The sequence below is a fragment of the Crocodylus porosus genome, unplaced genomic scaffold, assembly GCF_001723895.1.
Source record: "Crocodylus porosus isolate Cpor-Errol unplaced genomic scaffold, CroPor_comp1, whole genome shotgun sequence".
Lineage (NCBI taxonomy): Eukaryota > Metazoa > Chordata > Crocodylia > Crocodylidae > Crocodylus > Crocodylus porosus.
The window spans coordinates 30,573,928-30,593,690 of record NW_017728947.1 but is presented as its reverse complement, the minus strand read 5'-3'; the positions used below and the strand labels follow the sequence as shown (position 1 = coordinate 30,593,690).

The window sequence follows — 19,763 nt, the reverse complement described above, 5'->3', positions numbered from 1 at the left end:
GGAGGTGGTTCAAGCGCCTACATTGAACACCTTTAAGAGTAAATTGGATGCTCATCTTGCTGGGATCCTATGACCCCAGCTGCCCTTTTGGCAGGGGACTGGACTCAATGATCTCCCGAGGTCCCTTCCAGCCCTAATGTCTATGAAATCTATGTCAGTAACACTAGGAACACCAGCACACCCAAGCCAACGTCCAAGGCTTTGGAGAAAAAAACAACTCTAGAAGGCAAATAATGCATTGGAGTGGGTAAAGGGGAAGGGGTAGGTATAGGGAGGAAATTTCTCTTGGGTCCCAGTAAGCAAGAAAAAAAGAAGTCCTCAAGCCTGGGATTACCAGACACCTCCTACAAGTGCAAGCAACCTGAACAAAAATCAAGATTGCTAAACTAAAGCCTCCCACAGGTGTTTGTTATGCAAATTAGCAGCACAGCTAAATATAACCATGTTCCATGAGCACTTGATCTCTGGGTTTTCCTTTACTGGCATTTCCAAATACTAAAGGAAATACTGTAGAAAGCAGCATTCTAGTACATCTAGGTCTTAACCAATTCTAGAGCTAAACAAGGTCAAATGAGATGTCTGATCCTGGAAGAAAAAATCCCTTAATTTCCCTTCTGTGATCTTTGCTCTATCCTGCCTTTGAACCCAATATAGTCAAAGAGATAACAACCCTAATATAAAACAAGAGGTTCACAATGAAAACCATTTACTCAGGTCGCAGAGCACCAGGTGTTGCAGATTGCTGCATTTTGAGAGTGCTACTCTCTTTCCCCTCACCCATTATAAAAACCTAAATATTTCAAATTAAGAGCTGCAGTTTTAAAAAGATTAAAGTGAAATTTTTCATTGCTCAATTACGACATGCTAAAATAAAACTAAGCATTGACTTAGTGGCTTAATGGCTTTGGTATTGAGAAAGAAAGCCTTTCATCCTCAGGTCAGGTCTCTAGTGCAAAAGTCTTTGCTAGTAATGAACAAAAAACCTGTTTTTAATCTAGTAGCTATTCATTAACACTTAAATAAAATAAGCCTGGTGTTCATGACAATTTTGCTAGCAAACTGGGCAGTTTCCATGAGCATCCTGCATCTCAGCAACAAGCCCAAGAACTAAACAGACACAGATCCTGACCTCTGCTCTCACTCTCAGCAGGGATATTTACACAATAGTGTAAGACTGTGCTGAAGCTACCACTCTCAGAATGGATGCATGTCTAAATAGAAGATGTCAGTTTCCAGGGACATCAACCCAGAACCTCTGTTTATGTTCTTATCTATTCTTGTTAAGAACCAATTCCTACCCTCAAGATGACATGTTTACAGCCAAAATCCATGTCCACTTTCTTCAGCACCCGGAGCAAGGTCTCAGCATTGACGCACAATCTATTTTAAAGAAAAGAAAGGAAATTGGGTATCTTTCATATCTGAAAGCTGTCAGTCTCTTCTGCTCTCACAAAGACCAGCAACTAACTGCTGAGCCTAACTGCAGTCTCACTCTTATTTTAAAGCAACTGCAACTAGAAATAGAAATTAGAAGTGAAAACAAAAACTAGGTCTCCCACCCTACTCCACCCCTAAGCCTGTCACAGGTATAAGTGAGACCTTGAGAACAGTGTTCAAGTGACTCAAATCTGGATATTACTAGGAGGGGCAAGGAAGAGACAAAAGCCCATAGAATATGAAGAGATGGACAGTAATCTGCTTCTCCCCAAAAAGGGGGTTTAAGATACAACTTAAGGACAAATGTTGCTCTGTGTTCCCAGAGTGGTATCTACAGGACCATCCTTTACTCACTCATGTGTACGGGCAGGAGTCTCTTTCAGGGAACAAAGCACTTCAAATGCAGCCCGGATTCCCAACCGCCTCCTGAAGAGTGAGGACTGGACAGATTTCTACAGTGAAGATACCACAGAGAGCACCAGTTATTCATGTGCAACATTTAAAGGTATTGTGGTGGCCGTGAAGAGTCAAGAGAATTAAAAAGAAATTACTCACTGGTGATGATTTAGTCAAGTTCCCAGTATCTCTGGCTGCATTTTTTCTGCCTTTTTTATTTCCTCCACTACCTCCTCTACTGTTTCTCTCTAGAACTAAAGTGGAAGTCCCTACAAAGTATCTATATTGGGGAAGTGCCTCTTTATTAGATGTGACTAAGACAGCCTTTCATTTAAATTTTCATTCCTAGGTATTGGTGCCTCCAATCATGACTGCTCTCAGACAGTTCAGTTGTGCCACTTAAGCAGGAAATTAAATGTGATGCAGTTTTAGTTTCTATTAACTTTCTGTAGCCACCAATTTATGATTCTTCATCTCCAGTGTATTTCTCACAGCCCTTCTATGATAAACAGATCCCATCTTCTTCTACAATTGAAGGCAAAACGAGCAACACACATAAGGCACTTTGGAATAAGATGAAGCTTACTCCATGTTTAGTTGCTATGGATGTTGCTCTTATGTCTGGGACGAAGGGTTACCAAAAATCTTTCCATTTACTGCTTCACATACAAGGTACACTTTAAATCAAGCTTCTCCAGTATGAACATTAAGGAACACATTCATTTTAAAGAACAAGTGTATATAAACTTCTTCCTTGGACAACACCAGAGGGGAAATAACACATACATTGTTTAAAGCACTGAATGGCACTATACAGTGATAAGACTACTAAGATATTCCATTGGACAGATTCTTCAGATTGAAATAAAATGCTATCTAGGTATCCATAACTATGCCGGCTTCTCATGAAGTAGCTTGACTTAACCCCAAGTGCACAAGTGCTGATGTAAAGAATTCAGATTAAGCAATACACCAAATTAATATCTCCTTGTAATTCACTAGCTAGTCATTTCCACAGGACTCAAGTTCTACAGTAAGTCAGCAGTTTGCACTTCAAGTTACATCAGCTCCACAGCAGGGTCAAGATCATTAACAAGACTAGCCTAGTTAAGGTACACTAATTTCTATAGCCAATGCCACAAAATGGAATGATATGACCTGGATGGAGGCTCAGACTCAGGGCCTAGTCTTGGAGCTGGGCTTGGACTCTGCAGTGAGAAACCTCAAATTTTCTTCCAAAGCTCACCATGCCATAAAGCCAACGCAAAAAATACCAAGTGAGGAGAAAAAGGCTCTCTGTAAGCAGAGGACATGGCAACATAAGTAGCAAGCAGTCACCATTTCTGCTTCACTGAAATTTTCATAGGCTCCACCATGCAGACAAAATCCGTTAACAATGTTTGTTATACATCACAGTAATAACAAAATTTTGTAGCATCTAAATTAAAGAGGGCCACAGTAGAGATAAGAGTTCTTTGTTTTAGACAATATATACAAATGCATTCCTGGTTCACACATGGCTTTTGTACAAATTTAACTATTTTGGTCAAGGGTCAGAAATTCACTGCAGTAATTATGGTGAACACAACTATAACAATATAGGGATTCTTTATACTAATATCTACCTTATTCCTCTTCTATTGTCGGAATAAGCTAGAGCAATCTAAAGGAACTTTGCATCAGTATAACTGTATCCACAATAAAGAGAATCTTGCTGCTTCTCTTGTGTACTAGAAACTCAGAGAGATGTTGAAAAGCTGTAAATTTATGACTGAGTGCATATCAGATAACAAATGAAAGTTTTACTCACAAGAAGATATCCTCGAAACTGATTATATATTATCGCTGTCAGCAAGTTCATCAGAAACAAGTTTCCTTTAAAGACAGAGAGATATTCAGGGCTACCTACTAACTTATAGCTCAAGTTTCTTTGAACTGTATCATGTTTCCAAGTCACATATTTATTTGGACATAAAGCACTGCTAATTATTTACCAGAATATCAAAAAGAAGTTAAAGTCTTAAAGCTGCCAAAAAACCCATCAGTTTAAGTTTTTTCCCCCTGCACAAAAACTAATGAACACTTTTCAATTTAATATTAAGATCTTAATAGATGGATTTTAAAGTAAACCAAGAAGTGCATATTGCTTCCACTGCATCTAAAAATTTAACATACAATTAATTTTTTTAACCACCAAAATATAAACCCTCTATATGCAGGTTTAAAGGAGAACTAAAAAAAAGGACAGACCTGAAAAAGAATGCATTCCACCTGACAGCTTGACTACGTTTATGCCAACTATGCAGTTGGTCCTATAAAAAATTTAAAAAAAAAAAAAAATACTACCCACAAAAATCCTTGCCTCTCGCAAAACAAAAAACAGGATATTTGTGGTTAAAAATTCCCAGAGAAAAAAAAAACAAGCAGCTCCCCACTATACCACCTTATTAGAGAAGAGTTATAGCAAATTAGCCCTACCACTGAAGAAAAGAGGTGACTTACCTAACACAGTGAAGAGTACAAAGAAGATAGCATAGGCTCGGTTCTTAGAATATGCGGGAATCATCACTGCACAAAAATTTGCGAGATAAAAGTGAGGTTAAGAGTGCTGTGCTTAAAAACAAATATATATTTAAAATGCAGATCTGATTTTAATAAAGACAATGGGGGAGATCCTCAACTAGTGCACACTGGTATGGCTCTACAGAAATCAATGAATCTCTTAGTTTGTCAGTCAAGGATCTGCTCCAAAAAATTGTTTCAATGTGGGAGAACACAGGGAGAAGCTTTTAATGGTATAAAAGTGATGTAATTTATGACCAGGTCCATGCAGAACTTGCCTCTAACTACCAGTGGTATTATTATTTTTCCAGATGACAGTATTCATGATAATCAAAAAAAGAAGCAGACCAAATTAAGGAGAGAAATCAAATCCATTTCATCAAAGTTTTATTCTGATATTAAGAAATGCTCACCATCAGGGTTATTTGCAGTAGTCAGCAGCACCAGTAATGAAGTTAATGCATCTGGCAAATTCCGGAAATATTGCAGCCATTCCTTATCCTGCTGGCCATCCTAGTCATAGAGATTACCACCAAATTATTGCCAAAGCAGTACTTTGGCAATACAAACAAGCCAAGGAAAAAAATCAGTTTAAAATAATTTATTACATCTAACTACCACATATCCTTGCCTGGTTTATATACAAGACAAGGTGAAAGAGATCTGAGAGTCTAATTCAGGATGTCTAGGCAATCTATAAAACAAGGTTCCACAACAATCACTTACGCTGCTATAGTCCCTGCAGAAATCTGACTGCTTAGCAATCATCAGAACATAAGAAAGAATACACCGTTAAAAAGGCAGCAAGGTAGAGAAGTCTCAGTACAGGATATAAGTCTGGCTACTACCTATAGGTTTAAGAGGGAAGACAACACCTTGAAACAGGTAAGGTAGCAATTTAAAGCAATTCTGAAAGGGACACTGGGATGGGAAGAACATCTATTCCAAGCACAGGCTGGTGCATCAGAACTAACGGAACTTTATAAGTATGATAAAAGCAGAAGAGATCTGAAATGTACACAATAGCATTTTAGGCCTCCCCATATACTGCCAAAAAAAAATCATTCAATCAATCAAATCAAGCATGTGCAGGATACTCATTATACTACGTTCCATGCAAGGGAAAATATAATTTAAAAAAATGCAAATATTTGACAAATATTTTAATTACTTGGAACTTTCTGGATACGTTCACCCACACTGGTTTTTGGCCCACTTAAAAATAAAATAAAATATCAAGATGCCCAATTTAAGCTTTAGCCTGTTATTACAGACTTAATTACAGATCTTGGTAAGTGGCATGACCTACACAAATAGGTCAGAACAACTAACAAGGCATGTACAGTACCACTAGGAAACAGACATGATCTCTGGCAATAAGACTTGACGTCTACAGACTAACTGAACTCGACTGGAAAATAGGTTCTGTTCGTAGTATTTCACTCAAACCACACTTTCAGTTCCCTTAATTGACAGAAAGGTCCCCTCAAACACAATATTTGCAAGCAGGGCTCGAGTATTCTCATGAATATTTTTTTCCCCTCCACCTTACTAAGTGGCGAATTGAGATGAGGTCACAGGCTTTAACAGTATAAACCATGCCACTTCCTTCTCTGCCTCCCCTCCCAAAAGAAGACACACTAGACTGGGAAAACATAGCTTATGCATAGGAAGCCATGGAATTAATTTTTTTTTAAACACACTATTAGTTCATCTTTTAAGCAATTTTAAAATCTATGGCTAATGAGTTATCCATTATTAACCTAGCTTACACATTTTAAGGTAGATAAATGCACTTAACTGCTTGCAGAGAATGTATAATCTCTATTTGACAAGGCAAACAAAGAAACAGCACAAGAGGTAATGGAAGGGAAGATGTGAGAAGATTACTAGTAGTAGAGGAAGGTAAAGAGTTCCTGTGAAAAGAAGCAGGGGTTTTAGAGAAGGGAAGTTGTTTAACCATTGGAAAGTTTAGGACTGTTCAGCAGATGCTGCAGTGTCACTGAAATCAGACCTTCAATCCCTTAGACTGAGGTCAATGAGAAAAACATGCAGCTAAGCATTTTCTTGATTCAGGATCATAGTTTTCTATCATTTGATACTATACCACCAGAAGGACCCTTAAGCCTCTGACTATATCACCACAAGGACCCTTAAGGAATCTTTTGGACAGAAGACAGGTGTGTTTGCATAAGTCCTTGATTCTTAATTTAACTTACCAGTGCAAGTCAAAAAGGCCTCAGGTGAACCTAGCAAATTCACCTGAGGCTGTCCCATGTGTAGACTGGAGCAGGAATGAAGGTGCAAGTCTCAAAAGCAGAGAAGGGAAACAGTGCTATTAGGAAAAACACGGAATAAAATGAGGGTGAGCATAAGATGGCCTGCAAGACGAGGACAAAGAGTTGAGCGTAACACAGCAAGAAACAGAAAATGAATAAAGTGATGCAAGAGAAGGGTCTATAGTCACAGCAATAAGGAAAAAAACATTATTTTAACTGCGGCACTTCAAATAAGTTTGAGTAAACAGAGAAAGACTCAAGCTAGAATAAAGGAGAGAAAAAACAAGACCAGAAGCAAGAAGGTAAGAATGACTGCAACTGAGGTATGGCTGAGAATATGAGCAATAGCATTAGTGAGGAATAGTGGATTTGAAGATACAAGCTGTAAAAGAAAGAATTGAGGAGGAGAAAGAAATTAAAAATATGATAATAGTTCATGCCTGTGAGAGAAAAATATTAGTTTTCAACAGCAATGCTGGAGAGAGAGGGATGCGATTAGGATCTTGTCTTAGCTAGTTTCTTCCTCACACATACACAGCAATGGTGACATAAGAAGCTGCAGCATAAGTTAGGAAGGAGCCAGTTTTTATCACCAAGTCATCCACGTTTCAGAACTAGACAAAAAAAGGGTAAACAAATGCAGTAGGGACTAGTAACAGTGGAATACTCTAGATATAGTGTGGAAACATAAGTGCAGTCATAGCTCAGAAAGAACAATGAAGTTTAATATTAGAAATATGAAGTTTCAAGATGGAGAAAAAAGAAATTGTAAAACTGGTTTAGGAGTGGCCTCCCAATGTCCTCTTACACAAAGAATGTGACACACATTATTCATGTTGTTGTTTTTTTAAAGTTTTCTAAAAACACCCTCCCCCATACAACACTTAAAATTCATCCTGACATTTCTGGCAAAGATGACAAAATGATCTTTTCTTGGAGAAACTGAGTTTCTCTGGCTTAAACAACTATCACAAACAAACAACCAATGAGGGGGAACACAGACAAGAAAAAACACACACAGCAGTGGATTCAATCATAGCACAAATGTTTAGTTACCTTTGTTCGAGCAAACAGCAACATGCCAAACATGGTAAAGAGAGACAGGTGGACAGCTAGTAGCAGAACAACACTATCAAAAAGAAAATATATATGTTGACATAAATCCTTTGGCTTAAAATACAGCAGGATGCAGTCCTTTAAAAAAAAAAAAAAAAAAGAAAAGAAAAAAAAAAGCAATAGGATTTTTTACATGGTGTTATATCTACATAAAAATAAATCATACAGGCCTCAATTCAGAAATGCGCACCACCTCACAACCATTCAGCACATTTCAGTGTCACTGAAATCAGTCCTTGAATCCCTCTGACTGAGGACAGTGAGAAAAACATGCATCTAAGCATTTTTCTGAATCAGGATCATAGTTTTCAATCAATTAATATTGAGGACCATGACTATACCACCACAAGGACCCTTAAGGAATCTTTTGGACAGAAGATGAAGAATCTTTGATTCTTAATTAAACTTACCAGTGCCAGTCAAAAAGGCCTCAGGTGAACCTAGCAAATTCACCTGTACACACACATGCAGTTTCTATTTCAGAAGGTATCAGGTTCCATGGTTGGGCTTACTTTCCTTATTTTGAATTCAAGTTAAAGAAAATGTGATTTGATAACTGTACTGCTACTGTTCTCCAAGGATGAAAGTACTTAAGGTGCCCTTCAAAAATGTCTATGGGGGCAAAAACAATCTATTAATTTGAGCTCAAGACCGGGAAGCATCACCATCTGTGTTCTACTTATGACTCTTGCCAGAGACCTGGAGGGAGTATGTCATAATCTTTTAACTAGTTCCATCTCAGGCAGGATAACTCTGAGTGTTCGAGAACAGGGTGCTTTCCATATAAGAAAGCCTTGTGTGGGTGCATCCAGACGTATGTGGACATTTGGTTCCCTGGGGACAAACAGCAGCAGCACACCTTGTGCTGCAGCTATCCAGGGGTCAAAAATACTCCAGAAAAATAAAGCTGCAGCACACACTCAGGCAGCGCACCCTTGCACAGAGAACACCAGACTGTGTGGTATGTGGTGCTGCAAACGTACCACACAACCACGCTTTTCTAGACATACACTATGAGTGCCAAGTACTGCACGAGACAAAACACTGTCACATCCACAAAATCAGTCACACAGCTCATTAAAATGACAGCACAGAACAATTTACAATACAGGTAGGCACTTCTTCGTATCAGACCTCTTAAGTCTGAGTAAAAGATCCACGCCAATCGCAACACCTCAACCTCATGGAAAGGAAGTATTGGAAGCTGCATGGCTAATACAGCTGAAGATCATGCATGGCTAATACAGCTCACAAGATCCTCAGATTAATGTTCAAAATACTACATGGCTAATTTTTCCAGCTGTAAGTTCCACAAGGAATTTAATTTTCATTAGGTCAATAGCTAGTCAGTTACACAGCCAAACTCCTTCAAAGCAGCTGTCCTGGTTCCTCATTTGCAGAACAGTAAGACTCTCTGAAGACATTTCCAGCTATTCAGCTGTTACCTACCTTGCCATTTCTGGCAGTGTGCTGTTGATGCTTTTTAACGTTTTTTTCATCATGGAGGAATTCTGAAGGAGGAAGAAAGGTCGGAGAATTCGTCTTATTCTCACAGTCTGCAAAAGCAAAATAATGGACATTAACCCTCATGAAGTTGCAGGGAGCAGGCCCCTGAGCAGTCTAGTTTTTCCGTGCAGTTTCACACTAGTTTTTCACAATTTTGTCAGGAAAAAAAAATTAAGAAAAAACACAGATCAATGCAATCAAAGATGCATCATAAAAGGAATCTTTATAACCAGTGGCCAAAACCCGTGACCTAAAACATATTTCATGGTGTTTAAGGCCAGAAGGGATCTAGTCTGATCTTCTGCCTAACATAAGCAATGGCATTTCACCCAGTTACTCCCTTGTTAGATCCTGGAGCTGGTGTTTGGAGAAAAATGGAAAGATATTCTCCAGGCTTGATCTGTAGACACTGAGGGATGAAGAAACCACCATTCCAAGTGGTTAAATCAATGTTAAAAACTAGGAATTTGCCTGGCTTCAGCTACCATTCACTAATTTTATTATGCCTTCCCCTGCTTCATTAAATAGCCTTTTGCACATGTATATTCTTTCTTTGAAGAGCACATTCTGTAATCAAGTTGGACTCAGTCTTCTTTCTGATATTCTAAAAAATATTGAGTTACTAAAGTCTCTCCAATAGTTTCTAATACATTTTCTCTAGCCCTCAAGCCAGTGGAGAGGCTCTTTTCTGTACCCTCTCCCATTTCATAACATCTCATTCAAAACGTGGAAGCTAGAACTCAATATAGTGTTCTAACTTAAGTCAATAAGGGCTGAAGAGAGGGGTGATCATTCTTACTTCTCTACAGGAAAAGCTCATTGATACAGTCCAGTCAGTCAGCGAAACTACCAGTGCCAGGATATAAGCCATCAGCCATTTAGTTTTCTGAAATTCTTCCCAACCAATTAAATAACTCTGCAAGAGACAAAATTGAATATCTGTTAAAACATCACAAGCTAAATGGGGGAAGGGGGCCAGGAACAGACTGAAAAGGAAAACACCTCCAATGCTCTTTTAAAGGGTATTGGATTTTACTATTTTGTTTGCAAGTATGTCCCATGATATTTAGAAGGGTGGGAGGGATGGGAGGCCAAAATTGTAAGAGCCCATAGATACTGGTCTCACACCTTGAGAATAGCCCTTTATACAAAGAAATATCTGGAACTACTGTGCAATAGCGTCATGTGACAAAAAACGTGAATGACATGACGCTAGTGCACAGTAGCATTAGGCTACAGTGCAGCTGTGTCACAAAAAAGGCATTCACTGGTGCTACTGCACAGTAACTTGGGTACTCGCATAAACACATACTAAACAAGTGCACAGTAACACCTCATGTAGATGCAACCAGTGACTATGCCAAGCAGACTATACAAGCATGCTTGCTTCTATATGACAGAGAACAAGGCTTAGCTTACCTTCACAGATACATCAGCTATAAAGATAAGGAAACAAAGCAGCTCAATACTTTCTGTCAGGCCACATGGAGGCTCCCAAGCTGTGCTCCGGTATCGTATATCAGAGGTGATAGTAAGTGAAGAAGGGGTTTCAATGAAAGCCAGACCCAAGATTACAGTAATGGTTAAGCCCAAAATCCTGTAAGGAAACAAGAACAACATAGGAAGAAGAGAAAGCAGACATTTATCATAAAGTCAAGCAGATTTATTAGAAAGATTAAAACGTTTGCACTTACATGAATTTTATCAAGTAAAGTGAGCAATATCTAAAAACCACTATAATGTACAGCAGCACCTCATGATAGCATCCTATTGTCTGCACTTCGAATAAAAAAATGCTTGCATCAAATACCATATTTTGGGATATATGAGTGTGGGAGGCAGGAGGTGCTTTTTTCCTTCTTTAAATGCTGCCACTGGGATTAGACTAATAAGTTTTGGCACATAATGCACTCTTAATGAATTAAACAGTATTAAAGTAAGTTTAGAAATCTCCAGTGCATAATCCTATAAACCTTAAACTAACACAAATAGGCCTTAGTCATGCTAACAGATCCATGAAAAATCAATGCAGCTCCCTCATAATTAGAGCTTGCAGTAATTGTCACCTTCCATTCCTCTCACATTTCTTCATACATTTGCTTTCCTACAGAGAGTGCATTTTAGGACGCAGCAGCAGTTGTTAGCCATGCATACAAGAAAAATAAGAGTAACTGTAAAACCCACTGTAAAGACAAAAAGGACAAAATACCAAAATTCTCACCACTGGCAAATTCTTGAATAATACCACCGATAAAGCCACAGGGATTTGGAATCCACACGATGATTTATGGAACGATACTGAAAGAAGCAAAAGACAAAGGAAATTCAAGCACTGCATGTGGTTCCTTAGAGATGATGATCCAGTCATTAAAAAAATTGACAACACCTCCATTGATTAGATACTTTCAGCTTTACAGCTAGACACAGAAGCCACCATAAAAAGACAAATTACTGTTTGTGTAAAGCAAGTCTATCAAGGACTACACCTTAGCCAGCTCATTCATGTGTGAACCCTCAAAATGCCCTGGGAAAGAATTTTTTTTTTTTAAATAAAAATGAGCACTTCACCCAAGGATTCCAAAGCACAATATTCACAAAAAAATGTTTCATATCCATAGGAAAAGGGTATCATTGTTGCCATTTTGTAACTGGAGAAACAGGCACAAAAGTAGCAAAGTAACTTAAGCCCATCTGAGCAAGAAAACTCATAAGTCCCAACCTGCAGACCACTGTTTTACTCACTAAATGATTTTGTACCAATTTGAAAAGTACCCATGTATTTACTTCTCATATTTAGGGTTCATTCAATTTAAGCTGTAAAAAAAAAAATAAAATAAATGGTTCATGGGATGTACCGATTCTGAAAAGAAAAATTCAACCCAAGTTTAAGCAAGTACCAGCCCCTCTTCACAACAAGTCTCCTACTCTCCAATACTTCCCTTAGCATGTCAGCACCTCTCACAGCCTCTCCTGTGCTGGCCTCTGATCTCATCATAAGACAGCTAGTATTTTCTGGGATGAGTGCATACTGAAGTACTTTTATTTTTGAAAGTGCCCCAGAATAAACAGTATTTGAATACTGCAAAAGTTCCAAATCTGAGATCTCTTATCCAGCTAATATCAGGGAGGGGACTAGGATTCAGAGAAATTATATGATCGCTGAAAAAAGGAAAGAGAAAGAAAGGTAAAAGAAGGCTTCCAGAGGAAGGAGGATCAGATAAACCCCATGAGGCATGATGTTTTGTACTAAGTTTTAATATTTTACTCAAGACATTAAAATTTACTCATTTATAAGTTACAGACAGAAGGTAGGAGAGGGTGTCACCTAAGAGACTAATTCAGATCTGACACAACAGGTTGTTGTCTGTGAAAGCTCATGCCTCCCTGAACAAGTCAGTTTCTAAGGTGCCACCCTGCCCTAGCTTCTGCCTGACTTAACACTAACATGGCTAACTACCTCTGTGATAGGAGCAGTTGCATTAAGATCCAAAGTTTGCTCAGATAATCTCTTTGTAAAAGCTTCAGTTATTCAAAGCATTAAATTGCTGTGTCCTCAAACAAACATGTCAACCATACCATCTGTTTTGCAAAAATAGACATGCTTTTCCTATGGGAAATTAGCCAAAAAAGCCACTCTTTTTCTTAAGCATATGCACCCAAAAACTAAAACTGCAACTTGTACACAGCAATGATTTGAAATTTCTACTTCACAAACAGGCTTTCGGAGTCAGAGCTAAACAAGTCACATGCTATATATAGGCACTATAATTTGCCTCATCATTCCATGTTAAAATTTAAAAAAATAGGAATATAACAAATAAAGCAGAGTAGACAAAATAAACAGGGGGTGGAGGGGAAGGGAAGCATATTTACCTGTATTGCATCTTCAATAAATACTACAGCTTGGTTTACATAAAGCTCACAGTCAGCTCCAGCAGCTATAAAAAGTAAACAAAATGAAGCTGCATTTATTTTTTGCAGTAGTACATAAGCATGGCAATCACAGACCAGCTCTTGTACAACCCATACTGAAGAGACAACCCCTGCCCTAAGGAGACAGGGAAGCACAATAGGAACAATGAGAAAACAAGTATTCAGCATGACAGGTCTCATTACACCCACAACTTTACCACTGAAAATGTTTAAGATTTTTCTTAATTAAAAACAACACTGCATCATTGCTTATCAACCTCTGACACTACTGGCATTCACCGAGTGTGAATTTGAAAGAAAGAAAAATTGGATCTTCTTCTCACAATTTAAACAAGTTACTTTGCATAACTTCTACAATGAGGGTAGATGCTGAGAGGACCTGAAAGTAAATTCAACTATAAAAAGCCTAGCCTGTTTCTAAATGTAAGTGTTTAAAAACTATAGGGCAATAATCATTTGATTAAACAAGACAAGAGAGAGAGAGGAAGAGATCTTTTTATCAGAAGGTGAAAATGAATACATCAATTAAAAAAAAAAAAACAGCTAAATTAAGTGCACCTAAAAATGCCTCAGAACCTCAACTGTTAACATAAGAAGGATTAAACAAGGGATGAAATGAAAGACAAAAGACCAAAACAAGGGAGGAAGAGGGAAATCCCACACACCCTCACTCATCCAGAAAACTGTTATCTTTGCCAGGATAACAGTTCTTTAGGGCAAAAATCTCTCGCAATAAGCCTAGCTTATTACCAACGAGAATGCATCCATCATCTTTGTACATAACATGTTCAAGTAGTGCCAAAGTGAACAACTCCATCAACATGAGGCCCAGTGAAGAGGCGATTTACAAGGAAGGTCATTGTTGCTTTGAGAGCAATTTGAGTCCTGTATACAAAAATGTTCACCTACCCTTACTTGCAAACTCTGTGCAGAAATCATTTAAATTTCCCTCCTAATAGTAAACACTTCTCCACACCTAAGTAAAAGAACAAGGTTCTTAAATTCATGTAGCATCTATTATATCAACGGATGACAGTCTAGCACAGCAGCTATATACGCTGCTTTACTGAACTCTCAGAGTTGAAAGTCAGCACATATTGGAAGCATCTGTCTCATCAGAGGAACAAAAGAGGAAATTTGGAAGAATAACACATGGAGAAGATCCTGCTCTTCCAAGAATAACTTTAATTACATCTTTACAGGACAGACAAAACTTCTATTTGCAAGGTTCATTTCAAAGACATACAATGTGGCTGTACAGAGACTTTTCTACACATGGAAGTTTACCAGCATTGCTATTGTTTGTATTATTGTGGCACACTGAAGCCCCAATCAAAAACCAGGAGGGGCACATACTGGTATGTTGAACTGATACAGTTATAGTAGTATAACTCTCCATCTAGATTCTTTTTCAGGGTAGCTGTGGCTTTAAAAAAAAAAAAAAAAGAAGGAATAGGACTAGAAAGGGCCTTTTGGGTCATCAAAATAATAATGCCATGTACTCCCTTCCATAAACTGATAATGACCTAGTAGTTAGCACCAACTACTTCTCTTGAAAGGCTGTTCTAGAACCTTATTCCCCTGGAGGTTCAAACACCTTCCTTGGATTTTCACACCAAAATTAATTCCTGGCCAGTTTATATCCATTTCTGTTTGTGTCTTTTATAAACAAGCACTGTCCTGGTCCCTGTTGTCTACCCCCAACCACCATATATTTATAGAACGCAAGCATATGATTTCTCAGGTTTCATTTTGTTGAAACAAACCATGCTTTTCAAGTCTCCTGATCATCCCCATAGTCCTTCTCTGGATCTATTCGTGTCTGAATTCATGTGTTTTGAAGATGGAAGGTACACTGTCTTCTGATGAGGTCTCAGTAGGGCCTTGTACAACAGATGACATCAATACTCCCCCACTTCTACATGTCTCAGTAAATATTTCTCTTGATTCATCCTAACCATTTGCCTTTTTCATGACCACATCACATTTGTGGCCCACAGTGATCCCATGATTTCCTAGTATACCCAGGTCCTTTACTGACTCAGTTATTTCTACCAGGTAAGCTTACAGCAGAAATTCTTGTTCCAAATGCATGACACTGCACTTTGTACTATTGATTTCCTTAGTGTTGCTATTATTCTAGTCCTCCCGGATATCTCTTTCTTTCCATATGACATTTTGATCCTCTTACAAATTGATGCTGCCTCCCAAATAGTCCACATCATGTTTCCAATTTAGGTTATATATGGCTAAATTATGTTGACAGGCATCATAGTACAGTGAAGTGATACCCTTTCCAACATAGACAAGCCCTGAGTAGCTACTACAGCACACCGCTTCCTTACTTTTGTGCTAGGATACATGTCTTTGGTTTCCAGAAGCCCACACTACTCAGATGACAGAAACAGTTCCTATATAATGAAGTCTCAGACACAGTACTTTGGGATGGAGTTTATACTCAAATGCAACATTAGTCTATTGTTTTCTACAGTTTTTTTTAAAGAAGGCACTAAATGCTAGGTTTGACCTTCTTCCCTCTGGAGTCAATGGGAGCGAGAGGCAGATTTAGACCCTCTGTATTCCACTAATATGCATATGGATTTCATAGCTATTCAGACTGGGAGGGATCTCATGAGATCATCAGGCCCAGCCCCCTGCCCAAGGGGCAGGAATTCAGCTAGGGTCAGATCACCCCAGCAAGATAAGCATCCAAGTGTTTCTAAATCAGATAGGTGCATTATTTGTGTCACTATATAAAAAACACAATACTGGTTCAGATTAGCTTTTGTTTACTTTTTAAAAAACACTGTTTACCAGCACACTACTTACATGCATGAACTGCTTAAGTACATAGGAAGTGTCACAGTCTCACTCGACTTGGCAACTAAGTTGTGTTATGCAGTTAACTGGAATAAAATAATTAGTCACAAAGCAGACACTTTAACAACCCAAGAAAGAAAGAAAGAAAAGGAAGCACCTGTCAAAACGCTGCTATTAGAAAGTGAACTAATAAAGTTTGGGGCTGTTAATACCATGGCACTAATAATGCTGGGGGAGGGAGCTCCTTCCATGCACTCTCTTGGTTACTCGGGCAAATAAACCAGCAAAAAGAACTAGCAAGTCAATGCACAGGAAGGAGGAGAAGCCTCCCTCCAAACCTAGTGACAGGGCTCAAAGAACTCAATGCCAGGTAATAAGACTTTCCTTACAGATCTTGAAGCTGAGAAGGAAGGTAGCAATTTCCTGGAAAGTACTATGGATAAAAAGTTCAGTACCAGTTCCTTCAAACTAAGCCTGAAAATCATGTTGGTCAAGGAGGATGAGAGAGAGAGAGAGAAAATTCACCTCTGAGCTGGTATAGTACTACGTTCAGCACTGGCTCAAAAGGCAGGAAAAGCACCACTAAGTAATGTGTAGCAGTGATTTCAATTCCGAGATGAGTATGTTCCATGTGATTTAAACAGCATTCAGTTTCCTAAGAGCTCAACAAACTGCTTTACAATTTCACCAGATCTCTGCGTCTTAACCACCACACATTTTTAAATAGGTTCTGACATCAACCATGAAGGGTAATGTAACAGGGATTAAACCAACTTAAAATGTACAGAAGCTGCTTGCAAACAGAAAGAGGTTGAATTAGTCTTTGCGTGAAATCTTAAAATTCCCCATTTGGGATCTTAAGGTTGCTTGCAGAACTGTTTTTGGCAATTAGGAGAACAAAACATTTTGGATGGGATTTTGTCAAGCACTATTACTGGCACTGAATTAAGATAGTGAATTCAGCAAGAGCAAGATTACATGTGTGCATTATATCTGTACTTCCAAAAGCATGCTACTGACCTTGGGCCAAATTCTGCCTGAAATTAGTAAGACTTTACATTCTATTGTGGGACTACTTTTATGAGTACTCCCACTTCAAGTGATTAAGGCAGCAGTTCTCAACCAGTTTAGACTCAGGGGATCCCCTTTAACAGACTGCTGAACTGAGGGGCACCTTATTTCAAAGACTAATTTATTTATTATAATCCCTGCCTCCTTGCAGAGAGGCCAACAGTGGGGGTGTGGGAACAGTTAGACGGGGAAAGCCTGAGCCTGCCCCTATTTGCTTATCTCCTCACACTTCGTGCAGCATCCTTCAAAGGATGGTGACACCCCAGGGTGCTCCAGCACTCTGGTTGAGAATTTATTACAATTCTGAAATTAATTTTATTAAAATTAAGAGCTGCAGATTTAAGCCTAAAACAAGTAACAAAAAGAACTGGTCCCTTTACAATGATATAAAGCCTCCATTGGCTACTTGCTAGCTCTCTTGGCTTGCAGTCTATGTGGCGCCTAAAAGTAGCTAAAGAAGCCCAAGGGTGTTAAAAGTGCCCATCCCTTTTGAAACCCAGTAAGAATCAAGATATCCAATTCTTGAGGAAGTTCATCGATAATACGGCCCCTAGCTCCTTTCAGGTCCTTTGAAAATCCCTTCATAAGTAGAGAATACCATTTTTGCAGTCTAGGGACAGCACTGGTAGAAAATGCAGTGGTTTTCAATCTTTTTGGACTCAATGCATCCCTCCACAACTTTTGTGAACTGAGCAGCACCCAATTTCAAAAACTAATATGCATATTCCAGCACCTACCTCTATGCAGAGGGGCTGGGTAGTAGGGGTAAGGGAATCAGCCAGGCAAGCTTGAGCCACAGCAAGCTCCTCACACCTTATCACCCTTCAAAGGATCTGGCAGCACCCCAGGTGGCAGCCCATCTGAGAATCCCTACTTAAAGGTATCACAAGCAGGAAGTATAACTCTACAGAATGGCCTTGATGTTACAGTGAGCTCCAGTCACTTGGAATTAGTTGCAGAATTGAAGCTTTTAAAAAGCTACTGGAAACTATGAAAAGTAATCAGTTTCTCTTCATCCATTACACTGAGCAAAAAAGCCAAAGAGTAGATTGAAAGCATATACAGTTAATAGTAAATCAGATTTTCTATCTACTTTTACCAGAAGCTTGCCTTTATTATGCAGCTTTCCAAATGACCTGTCCCTTTCATATACAAGGGTATTTAAGTGAGAAAGAATGGTCCCTACCCCACGTTCTCTCTATTGCACAACTAACTGGGCAACTATGCAATAAATTTAGACCAGCCACACATGCAAAGAAATTGCAACAACAAAAAATTATCATGCCATGCAGCTATAAAAAGAGCCAGCCAACTACAAAGTTAGCACTTGAAGCTGAGTAAACAACTCCCTAGCTGGTTACTATCCAGCTTTCATCTGAATGTGAAGCAGGACCCTCAGGAAGAAATAGTAAGGGAGGAAACAAGAGCAGGACACAGAAATGAAAGACTGTCAGTACGTTCACACAAACTCTTCCTCAGCCAGTTGGCCCCATCCCAAGCACCAGGTTATAAGGCGGCAGGGCAGGCTGACACCATATGAGACTCTGACATGAAAGCTGGATAGAAAGCCACTATAGAGTTGTTCCCCATTTTCAAGCACTAACTTTCTGGCAAGTTGGCTTTTTATAGCTAGATGGTCATTTTTAATCGTATGATAAATCCTTCACAGATGTGGCCAGGCGGCTAAGTTTATTACATGGTTGACCAGTGAATTGTGTGATAATTCCTTTGCCTGTGTAGCCAGGTTACACTTAAGGCACACTTCAGTGACTCGCAAGATAAATCCTAGACCCATATAGCCAGGCTACATTTATGGTGCGCTTCATCAGTGAATCGCAGCATAAACCCTAGACCCATATGTATGGCTGGACTACGTTTATGCTGAACTTCATCAGCAAATCATGAGAGAAATCCTAGACCCATATGGCTGGGCTACATTTATGGCGCACTTCAGTGACTCACAGGATAAATCCTAGACCCCATGCACCATAAATGTAGCCCAGCCATATGGGCCTAGGATTTCTCTCATGATTCGCTGATGAAGTGCAGTATAAACATAGCCCAGCCATACACACGGGTCTAGGATTTATTCCACGATTCACTGATGAACTGCGCCATAAATGTAGTCTGGCCATACTTCAGTGGCTCACAGGATAAATCATAAACCCATATGCCCGGGCTGCATTAGTGAATCCCAAGATAAATCCTAGACTTGTCTGGGCAGGCTACATTTATGGCCTGTATCTATGGCCGGGCTACATTTATGGCGCACTTCAGTGACCCCCGAGATCAATCCTACACCTGTGTGGCTGGGCTACATTTATGACACACTTCATCAGTGAATCACGGGATCCTCGCCCCAGACGGATGGCGGCCGCCACCCGCACCCCCCTGAACTGCGCGATACATGTAACGTACGACAACCCCTGGGCACCGCGGCCCCTGCCCCTCGGGCAGCAGCTCCCCCGCGGGTCCCGGCGCCGGCAGGGCAGCGAGCAGAGCGCGCCCCGGCCCAGTCCGGCCCGGCCACACTCACCCTGCTCCGCGCTGCTCGAGGCCCCCGAGCGCCTCCGGCCCCGCGGCGGCAGCAGAGGCTCTGTCTCCGCGCCAAGCCCGGCCCGCTCCATGGGCGCTCGCTGCCGC

General features: G+C 39.7%; 2 protein-coding genes across 2 annotated transcripts in view; both read right to left on the bottom strand.

Annotated features, from left to right (window-relative positions):
• The window catches only part of TPCN2 (two pore segment channel 2), a 51,239-nt gene extending 31,482 nt beyond the window's left edge, over window positions 1-19,757 (bottom strand). Inside the window, exons 1-12 of the mRNA XM_019551433.1 lie at window positions 19,657-19,757; window positions 13,170-13,234; window positions 11,518-11,594; window positions 10,716-10,893; window positions 10,096-10,212; window positions 9,240-9,346; window positions 7,731-7,803; window positions 4,809-4,908; window positions 4,336-4,401; window positions 3,644-3,708; window positions 1,792-1,889; window positions 1,299-1,380 (exon numbers count right to left, since the gene is read on the bottom strand). Of these exons, the coding sequence (XP_019406978.1) occupies window positions 1,299-1,380; window positions 1,792-1,889; window positions 3,644-3,708; window positions 4,336-4,401; window positions 4,809-4,908; window positions 7,731-7,803; window positions 9,240-9,346; window positions 10,096-10,212; window positions 10,716-10,893; window positions 11,518-11,594; window positions 13,170-13,234; window positions 19,657-19,747 (1,119 nt within the window). The 5' untranslated portion in view covers window positions 19,748-19,757. The remainder of the gene's footprint in view (window positions 1-1,298; window positions 1,381-1,791; window positions 1,890-3,643; window positions 3,709-4,335; window positions 4,402-4,808; window positions 4,909-7,730; window positions 7,804-9,239; window positions 9,347-10,095; window positions 10,213-10,715; window positions 10,894-11,517; window positions 11,595-13,169; window positions 13,235-19,656) is intronic.
• NADSYN1 (NAD synthetase 1) overlaps window positions 13,169-19,763 on the bottom strand; it is a 45,188-nt gene continuing 38,593 nt past the window's right edge. Inside the window, exon 21 of the mRNA XM_019551436.1 lies at window positions 13,169-13,234. Coding sequence (XP_019406981.1) covers window positions 13,205-13,234 — 30 coding nt within the window. The 3' untranslated portion in view covers window positions 13,169-13,204. The remainder of the gene's footprint in view (window positions 13,235-19,763) is intronic.